General features: G+C 47.5%; 1 protein-coding gene across 2 annotated transcripts in view; it reads right to left on the reverse strand.

Annotated features, from left to right (window-relative positions):
- The window catches only part of JARID2 (jumonji and AT-rich interaction domain containing 2), a 215,211-nt gene extending 206,465 nt beyond the window's left edge, over positions 1 to 8,746 (reverse strand). The window contains exon 1 of one of the 2 annotated variants that reach the window (XM_050307645.1): positions 8,072 to 8,746. In XM_050307645.1, the coding sequence (XP_050163602.1) occupies positions 8,072 to 8,116 (45 nt within the window). In that variant the 5' untranslated portion in view covers positions 8,117 to 8,746. Of the gene's footprint in view, positions 1 to 6,604; positions 6,612 to 8,071 lie in introns of those variants that run through there. The other variant, XM_050307717.1, reaches the window with a different exon arrangement.
- Positions 8,747 to 9,257: the final 511 nt, after the last annotated feature.

The raw sequence follows: 9,257 nt of genomic DNA on the forward strand, positions 1-9,257 counted from the left end.
AAAAAAAACTATAAACATATGGTGGCAGACTACATCATCTTAAAAGTCTAAATGCAATTTCTAGGCTGTGTACTTTTTGGGCATAAAGACTCCCAGTTTCAGGACACCATAGAAAATTATACGTTAAATATAACAACTCATAAAAATAATGATAAGCATCTCAAAAGAGTGAGACACTGAACAGACTCTTGTCCAAGACTCATGGTTTCTGTCCACTTTAATAGTAGCAACCTCAAAAACTATTTGTACATTGCAATTGACTGGACTCACATGCTTTTCATCTGCAAGTTCCCCTTTTTATTTCTTATAAATGCAGGCCATTCAAAAATGTAGCTAGAAAATCATTATTTAGCAGTTTAAATGGAGTTGTCAGGGTCCGGGGAAAACTGAATTCCTGTTACTGAGGAGCTTCAAAAGCTTACTCTCTTGGTTGGACCTCCCCAAAATACAGCGTGACTAGCAGGATGCCTAACATAAGACTGAAGTTTACCCAAAGCAAAGATTTATTTTTATTCAGAAAAAAAATAAAACATAATCCTTAAAGAGAAAAGAAAGTCCCTTCCGTAACATACTACTGCAGGAAAGGACAAAGAACACCATCCTGTTCTCGTGGGCCATGAAGGAAAAGGCCATCACATCAAAATGCCAGTACACAACAAATCCATAAATATTGCGGAGCATTTATCTCTACCCACTCACATAGATCTGTTTTAAAAATAGGCACGGAATATGCATATAGCTGGTAATTTCTCCAAATTCACTCCCATCGTTCTTAATTTAAAGCACTAATCTGCAAGCAAAGCTAAAACTGAATTGCTTGCAATATATAGTTATCCTGACTTGGCTCAGACAACACAGTATCAAAGTGCAAAACTAAGATTAGTAGATTATGTCAGAATGATCTTCCATGGTTTATTTTTGAACTTTATAAATATCGTTAGCCAGTCATCATAGCGTGTGTGTGCCAAAACACGCTAATCTCCTGCAACCACCACGTCATCCAAAAGATGTCAGACCAGCAAGGCAAGCTTAAAGAACTGACAGCAGAGCACAGGGACTCAAATACCACAAACCCTCCTGGAGCACAGCAGCAGGCCACAGTTTCTCAACCTGATTCTTATTTTTTGCATTTCTCCTCTAGCCTTTAGAAAGTAAAAGAAATATAGTAACAGTCACAGATCCAAAGCTGCCTCTTTGCAGAGCAAATCTAGGGAAGAAATTGGCAGAAAAGGCCGCAAGAAGCCATGCAGCAAAGACGAGGTAGATTACAGAGGGGATACATTTAGAAAGGATTAAGTCATGCCCCTCGAGTGATGCAATTATGAACTCTTCTGTGGGCATCGTCACATTTCTGCTGAACTGATTTTAGCAGTGTCAAAATGTCTGAATGCAACTATAGTAATCCTACAAGCACTAAACTGAACCTGACCAGAAACTACTCTGGCTCCACAGGCCTGGCCTAGATGCATACAGAAACTCTAGTTAGGCTCCTCATTTTGTTTTCAATGCAGGTTTTTAACCACACAATCCCATCTTCAGGCATTACTAAAGGAGGGGTTTATTCCCCAGATAAAAATAGGGGATATTCTTTATGACACATCAGTCCAGGTGAGACAAGACATTTGCTGCAGAAGTGCTGAAGCAGCTTCACGTGCCACTCTTCCCTTCGTGTACCAGTGCAATGATGATTTCCACCTGAGCCCTTTTTTATCTTGCTTCAGCGCTCAGCCAAGCTGGTCACTCAGAAAGGCTTTCTGCAGCAGCATAAATTAAGCCAATAAACTTGGCACAGGAGCAGATGGGGGGCACTCACAGCATCCGTCTGCCCGCAGACCAGGGAGCCGTGAACCCTAGCTGAGAGCCTCGAGACATGGCATTCAGCAAGGCCATGGTCTCAGCCACAGCTCAGCTTTGCCACTGATCATGGCCATGCTTGCAGAGCAGCATTTTACAGCGTCAGACCCTTCATCTGCATAGGGAAGGGATGCACAAAAAGAAAGGCCACATGAAGGGGAAAAGAGCTAGCAAATTTTCAAACAAGACCTCACTGCTATAATTAAAGGGTTTATTCCTTTCCCACAGCCCACCACTGGAAATACCAGGCCTCTGTCGGATTACTGAAGGAACAACATCAGAACAGGATGTCATTACACGAGGGAAAGTGTGAAACCCGAGCAAGTGAAATGGCAAACAGTTTTAAACCTTCTACCTACTGATTCATTGAGGAAATGTTTTTGTGACTGACTGAAATAAGCCCACTCCTCCAAATGAAAACCAAGAGTTCCCAAATAAAATCTGCCTGTTAAAAACCAAGAAGGATTGCATCCAATATTCCCAGAAGTAATGAGCCAGCAAAACAACCAACCCATCAAAGATCTAAAAGAACACCAAATACATTTTGGCAAGCATATTATTTCCTGTATCTGAAATTCAGCGCCAAGTAATCCTCACACACTAGACCTGAATTTTACAAGTGAGTTTCAGCTTTTAAGTCTCCTGGTGGCTTCCTACCACTTAAAACTGCTTTAAATAAAAAATGTTGGTTAAGTATAAAAAGTATATATGTACCATACTTCAGCACTCTCTTGGACATTAAACTCCAGGTACAATTTACCCTTTTCTCTAAAGTCCTAACAACAGGTTAAAAACTGTCAACTGAAGTTTTGGCCTGTAGTGTAGGGACATTTAGGGCCATCAGCATCAGGAAATACTTAAGGGAAGTTCAGGTTTGGCAACACTGAAATTTGCATTATTAGACTTGAATGTTAATGTCCCGTTAATCTTACACAGAGGCAGTCAAATCCATCAGCACTATTGTTTTCAGACTGTCTGCCCACTAAGGCAAACAATGCATCATTTACACTTGGTTTACATTTATAGTTGGGAAGAAAGCCACGCAAAGGACTAAGGGGGAAAACCAGAATGTTTTAAATGCAAATTTGGATTTAGAAGGAGCATGTATTCCTCTGCAAATTCCACATCTGCTAGATCACACAAAAGCGGAGTGCTTGTAATGAAAAATAATAAACGTGTTTCTGGGGTTTTTTCCCTACTTAAAAATTACCTTTAAAGCCTCCCTTTCACTTGACTGCTGCAAACTGGAAACTTTAGAAATTAAAGCAGCTGGTCTTTCCCCTCTGTCAACTTCAAGTTGATTGAATTCAGTCACTATACAATAAAAATGGCCAAAAACCAACCTCTAAATCAACCCCAAAAAACCATTTCATTCCTCCTCAAGAACTTTCAGATATGTTCAAACCAGGAAATAACAGTAATGTGTATAAACAAAATACAAACTTTAATCGTGGAGTCTCTTTAGCTTCAAACTCCGAGATTTAAAAATTGACCTACTTTATGTAATACTCACACAGCTGAGTCATCACAGTATCAACTGGTCTCTATCAGCTGCAGAGTACGATAATCACTGAAAAGAAGCATCCGTAATGAAATGCCTCTTCTATTTTATTATTATGCTAAAACTAAAATGTTAATCTAACAGTCCAGACTATAACTGGGGAGGGGGAAAATTTTTTAGAAAGTTGGAACTGCATAAAGTGGCCCCCATAATGCAGATGTCGTGCCTCGTAGTAAAAACCTGTAAGCTTCAGGATAGAATATTGGACAAGGCAGCAGAAATACAGATTAGTTCCAACTCTGCCGCTGTTACAGCATGTAGCTCCAGGCAAGTAATTTAGACTTCTTTCTTTTTCATCAAACAATAAAATGGAGGGAATGCTACTGCCCTACAGGATCAGCTGACGTTTATACCACACTTTAGCATATGCATAACATTAACTGTTACTTTTACATCTACAGAAAAGGCAGGGGTAATATGTTTTTAATGCTGGCTTAGTAGGCCTCATCAGAGAAGGTGGAAGTGCTTAATGAACATTAGAAACTCTTCACAGGAGCCTTGATTCGTTGTAATTCACTCTGGACAGCATATTACACAGACTCCTGGCTTGCAGTCCATCAGAGTGAGCAGGAGTCCATTAGTATCTCAGGGCAAAGCATTTGTTGATAGAAAATGTTCGTTTAAAGAAAAAAAAGTATTTTAATTACTAGTTTCTACTTATGCACTACCCTATAGCCACTTACAACATAATGTTGTAATCTCAAGAGACCAGGAGGAGGTTAAGAGGAACCCAAACGCAGCTCTCAAGTGCAGTTAGCATCCTTAAGTTTCACATAGAGGAGGGGGAAAAAAAAAAAAAAAGACTTGAGTGTGCTACGCTGCTGGAATTGTTACTGCAAGCCTGAAAGAGACCTAACACAAGAAAGTCCCAGAAGGTGATGTGAAATAAGATGCAATGTACACTCAATACCACCTCTGCTGCCAACGACATATTTACATTATTTCTTGTAGGAAGTGGTCAGACTTAAAGCCTGCTGTCAGTTGTGGGGCTGCAGGAAAGAAACGAGGAAACTCCCACAAAAAAAAAAAAAAAAAAAAACAGGGCAGGAGAGTCCGGCTGAAGCCCTGAATGCCCAGGGTCAGGCCCCTGCACAAACAACCCTGATGCAGAAGGAGGTGGTGGTGCTGCACGGTCACCATCTCCCCCAAAACTCCCCAGTCTGCTCCAAGCACAAAGGCTGCTACACTCACAGGAGCTCTCCTCAGATGTCTGCAGCACGCTAATCCTACCAGGGCCTTGTGGGCCCTCTGTCTGAGGGGCTTACCAGGCCATCGGTAGGTGAAGCATGTCACCTCATGGCAGACTACAGGACTTTTACTTCTAGAGGACAAGGAAACGAATCACACGAGGCAACAGTACTGACATTACTCCGTAATTGTATTTTGCCATCTGCTACCGTGATAGAACCCTGCAGATATTTCAAGGCAGCAAACCATATCTGATACTCTGAGACCTAAGCCAGCAAAACCAGAAGATTTGCTATTCAGAATCACAAAAACGGGCAGAAAAACGCACCTGTGAAATTACGCTTAAGACTTCAAAGCTTTTCATTTAAGAACTATTAATTCCAAGCGCATACTGAACGCAGTCTGGCTTCTCGGTGGATGCTTTACAAAGCTGTCAGTTTTCTGAGGCTTGAGCCAAAAGGCAATATTTGATATGTAAAGATGTTTGAGAAGGAGGAGGGTAAAGTGAAAAGAAAGAGTTGTATGAGTCAGCCATGGTTCTTTTAAAAATTAAGTGATAGCGTTTTCAAACCACAGGAAAAAAAGATGCATACACGGATTTCCTCATTCCTGGGTTACCAGTCACAAAAGATAACGCTCCCAAAGTTTAAGAGAACTTTCAATTGCGACCACTTACGGAGTGGGGAGCCAAGCCCCGCGATGGCAGCCCACAACACACAGGCTTTACTCCATTGTTCTCACCACCTTCTTGTTTTCGGAATTCATTTTGCAAATGCCGAAAAGAAGAAACGGCGGCAGCAGCCTGAACAGGCTCTGCTCCCGACACCACAAGGCCAGGTTAAAGCCAGGTTGGACGGGGCTCTGAGAAAACCGGTCTAGTCGAAGGTGCCCCTGCCCACGGCAGGGGGCTTAGAACTGGATGTTCTTCAAGGTACAGCCTTCCACCCCAAACCGATCCGTGACTCTTGATTCTATGACAACCCGCAGCGGTACGAGAGGAGCGGGGCCACAAAGCACCACTTGGTGCCTGTGCGGCTGGGGGCGGGCAGGCAGCTCCTCACCGCGGGGCATCACCTCCGCGGCTGGGGGCACCAGGGACCCGAGCCGGGCGGCAGGGCCCGACACCGGGACCATTGTTCAGGGGAACAGGCGAAGCCTGTGCTGGCACGGGCGAGGAGGAGGAGGAGGAGGAGGCGGCGACGGCCGCGCTCCGCCAGGCTGCCGTAGCGCCCGAAGGTCACGGGCAGGAGGAGACGTGCCACCACGCGTGTCTCCACGGGGGCGACGTGACCGGCGCTCTCCTCCCACCTCGCAGCCCGAGGCGGGCAGGGCGGCCCCGCACCTGCTCACCTGGCCCGGGCCGCCCCCTCCCTGCCCCCCTCACCCCCCCGCGGCGGCACCGAGAGCTGCCCCGGGGGCTCCTCCCGCCCCCACCCCGGCTCTGACGTCACGGCGGGGGGGGGCGAGCCGGAGCGCTGGGGGGGGCGCCGAGGATTGCGCGGCGCGCAGGCCCGTCCCTTTGTGACGTCACGGGGAGCGGGGCGAACCTGGCCGGGCGGCGGCGTGGCCGGCGGCCCGCGGGCTCCGCCACTGCCACCGCAACCTGTTGCTGCTGCCGCCGCCGCCAGCGCGCCCCGCCGGCACCGCCGCCCCCCGCCAGAAACGAAAAAAAACGGGGAGGGGGCGGGGGGAAAAGAGAGCAAGGCGGGGGGGAGAAGGGTTAAACGAAAAGCGCCACCGCGAAGTTGTGACCGCGGAAGCACCGCGGCACGTTGTCCGCCCCCGTCCCTCCTGCCTTCCCTCCCCGGGAGCCGCGCTCGCATCCCCTGCCCGGCGGTGCGGGAGCGGCGCCGCATTGTTCGCTCCGGCGAGCCCGGGGAGAGCCGGGGTTTGGGGCGATCTCTCCCTTTTCCTTCCCCCCCCCCCCAGCTTTAATTATTAACACCGCAGTTTCCTCCCCACCACGTCCCGTCCACCCCCGCCCCGCTTTTGTCTGCCTGCCTGGGAAACGTGGACGCCTCGCGTGTTTCGCCACACTTTCCACCCGCCGTTCCCATTTCGATGCCATAGTTTAAACTCGCCGGCCCCGGGCTCCCCTCTCCTCTGCAATGCGGATGTATTTTAATTCGGAAATTTAGGGGGTGCAGGAGGGGGTGGGGGGAAGGAGAGGGGGAGGCAGCTCCGAAATACCGCGCACCACCACCACCAACCCCCCCCCCAAACATACATCCATCGTTCCACCACCACCCCCGGGCAGCGTTTCAGCGGGGCGGGCAATCGATAGCGGGCAGTCAGCTGGAGTCAACTGCAGTTTTTACCAAATCTATATAATAGCCAGGGAAAGTGTCCCGAAGGTCACCCTCCCTGCCAAGGAACACCCCTCGCTGAAAGAAATCGGCGCAGGCGACAAGACACGATATAACCTACAACTTTTAAAGCCTCGCATCAAACACACCCAGAAGCGAATATTTGTAATTTTGGAGGAGGCAGAGGGGAGACACAATGCACATATATATATATATATATAAATTTTTTTAACGTTCACATAAAAATCATTATTCGCTCTACTGCATATATGCATAATCCCCTCCGTTTTTCCAAACGCAAAGAAAAACTGCCCTGTGCCAATCAAAACGTAACTGGAGCACGAACAAAAATCTAACTACCCATCCACATTTATATGTTTAAAGGATTAGACAATTACAAGGGATTGGTTAAGCGGCTGAATAAAGAGAGGCAGAAATACAGCCCGGGCTGCGCTGGATTAGCCCAAATTTTCGAGCCATTATAATGAATTATTTTTAAAACTGTACCGAGCCATTTTCCTCATTATTTCGGTCAATCCCTAGGAACGCTATGCCCGTAAGGCGATCCCCGGCTGCTCCGGCGTCTATCGCAAGGCAGAGCAGCCGAGGATCACACACAGGAGATGGGATGTGGTACTGCGAGAAACCAGCTCGCCATAACCAGACACTCGGTTTCAACTTAAAGGGCTTCCAACAACCACCGCCGCCGCTTCACGAGACGGGGATAGACACACGTAGATCATTAAAAAAAAAAGAAAAGAAAAAAACCACAAAAACAGCCAAAAAACCAAAACAAATATCTCTTCGCATGCAAAAGCGCAAAATTAATGAAACCCCTTGAAAATGCAGTTCGGTGACATTACCGCGGCAGCCCCCCGAGCTCCCCGCGTTTCATCTAAAACTAGATTATGATTGTGTCATTTGAGGTCAATACATTTATTCACCGGAGGAATCGCTACACAAATCTGGTTTTATAACCAAACTGGAGAGGCTTGCCCGTTAAAAGGGGCCTCTGAAACTCCCCCACCACACCACAGAAAAAATCAAATTCAGCATCACATTTGTTCTCAAAGCCTTAGAGCTGCAGGATTAGCTATAAACTTGACATTCACTGCCATTTCCTAAAACTGGGAGTCAAACGATATATGTTATGACCACTTACGTATTTCTTTTGAATTATATTCCTCTTGGGTCTTTCTTTGCTCATTCTGGTATCCAAATTCTGATTGCAAAAGGGGACAATTGCTTCATGAATTAAAGCCGCGACAATTAAAAAAAAAATAAAAAATACCGAAAAAATCCAAGGGGGAGGGGGTTGTTTGTAGTGGTATCTTGTAATCCGAGTTTCTTTCCTCACAATGTGATTCTCCTAGCAATAAATCCGAGAAATGGGGGACGGAAAAAGAAAAAAAAAAAAAGACGAATGCGAAGGAAACAACAACAAAAAAATCACTTTAGTGAAGCATTATAATGGAAAATATCCCCCAAACAAAAAAAAAAAAAAAAAAAAACGACGCCCTTGATATCCCCTTTTCTCTTTCTCAAGCCGCCTAAGCGATCTGCAGGTCCTTAGTGTCAGAGCTGTAGTTACATCTTGGAGCAGGAGAGGGGCCGGGAGGAGAAGATAAATAATCGGGACGTTGGAAGTCACGTTTGTGCCGCTGCAGCAGGGAAAGCAGCAGGGACAACTCCAGCAGCGGCGGCGGCTCCGGCGGCAGCAGCGGCGGCAGCGAGGGCTGCACGCACCGTGTGTGTCTCCGCTCCTCCAGCTCCCCCCCTAACCAATGAGAACAGCTCTCCGCCAGCAACTTTAAATGGACCTGGCTCTCTCTTTTTTTTTTTTTTTTTTTTTAATATATATGTCTGCGTGTGTGTGTGCGCGCGCGCCTGTATGTGTGTGTATATATATATATATAAATATATATATATATATACACGGACACACGCACACACACATATACATACATACACGGCTTAGGGCTCGCCCTCAATTCCCAACCGGGGCAGCAGCCGCAACGCCGCGCTCAGCGCATGCAACAGGCCTCGCTAAACACTCCATGCGGGTCAAGCGTCACGCGCCTCCCTCTCCCACCCCCCACCCCTCCTCCCACCTCTCTTCTTTTGGCATTTAAGCGCGGCCACCTGGCAGCCAAGGTCGCCGCGAGCTCTCCGCCGCAGCCCCAGCGCGGAGTTTTCCGACGGTCCCTCAGTGTGCACCACGCTCGGTCGCCCTGCCCTGCCCTGCCCTGCCCCCTCCCCGCCCCGCAGCAGCCTCCTGCCTGCCAAGGGCTCTCCCTTCCGCTCCGTCCGTGCGACCGCCGCGCCTCCCCCGGGCGTGGGCACGCACC

Source organism: Myiozetetes cayanensis, unplaced genomic scaffold (assembly GCF_022539395.1).
Source record: "Myiozetetes cayanensis isolate MyiCay16 unplaced genomic scaffold, myiCay2020 scf1, whole genome shotgun sequence".
Lineage (NCBI taxonomy): Eukaryota > Metazoa > Chordata > Aves > Passeriformes > Tyrannidae > Myiozetetes > Myiozetetes cayanensis.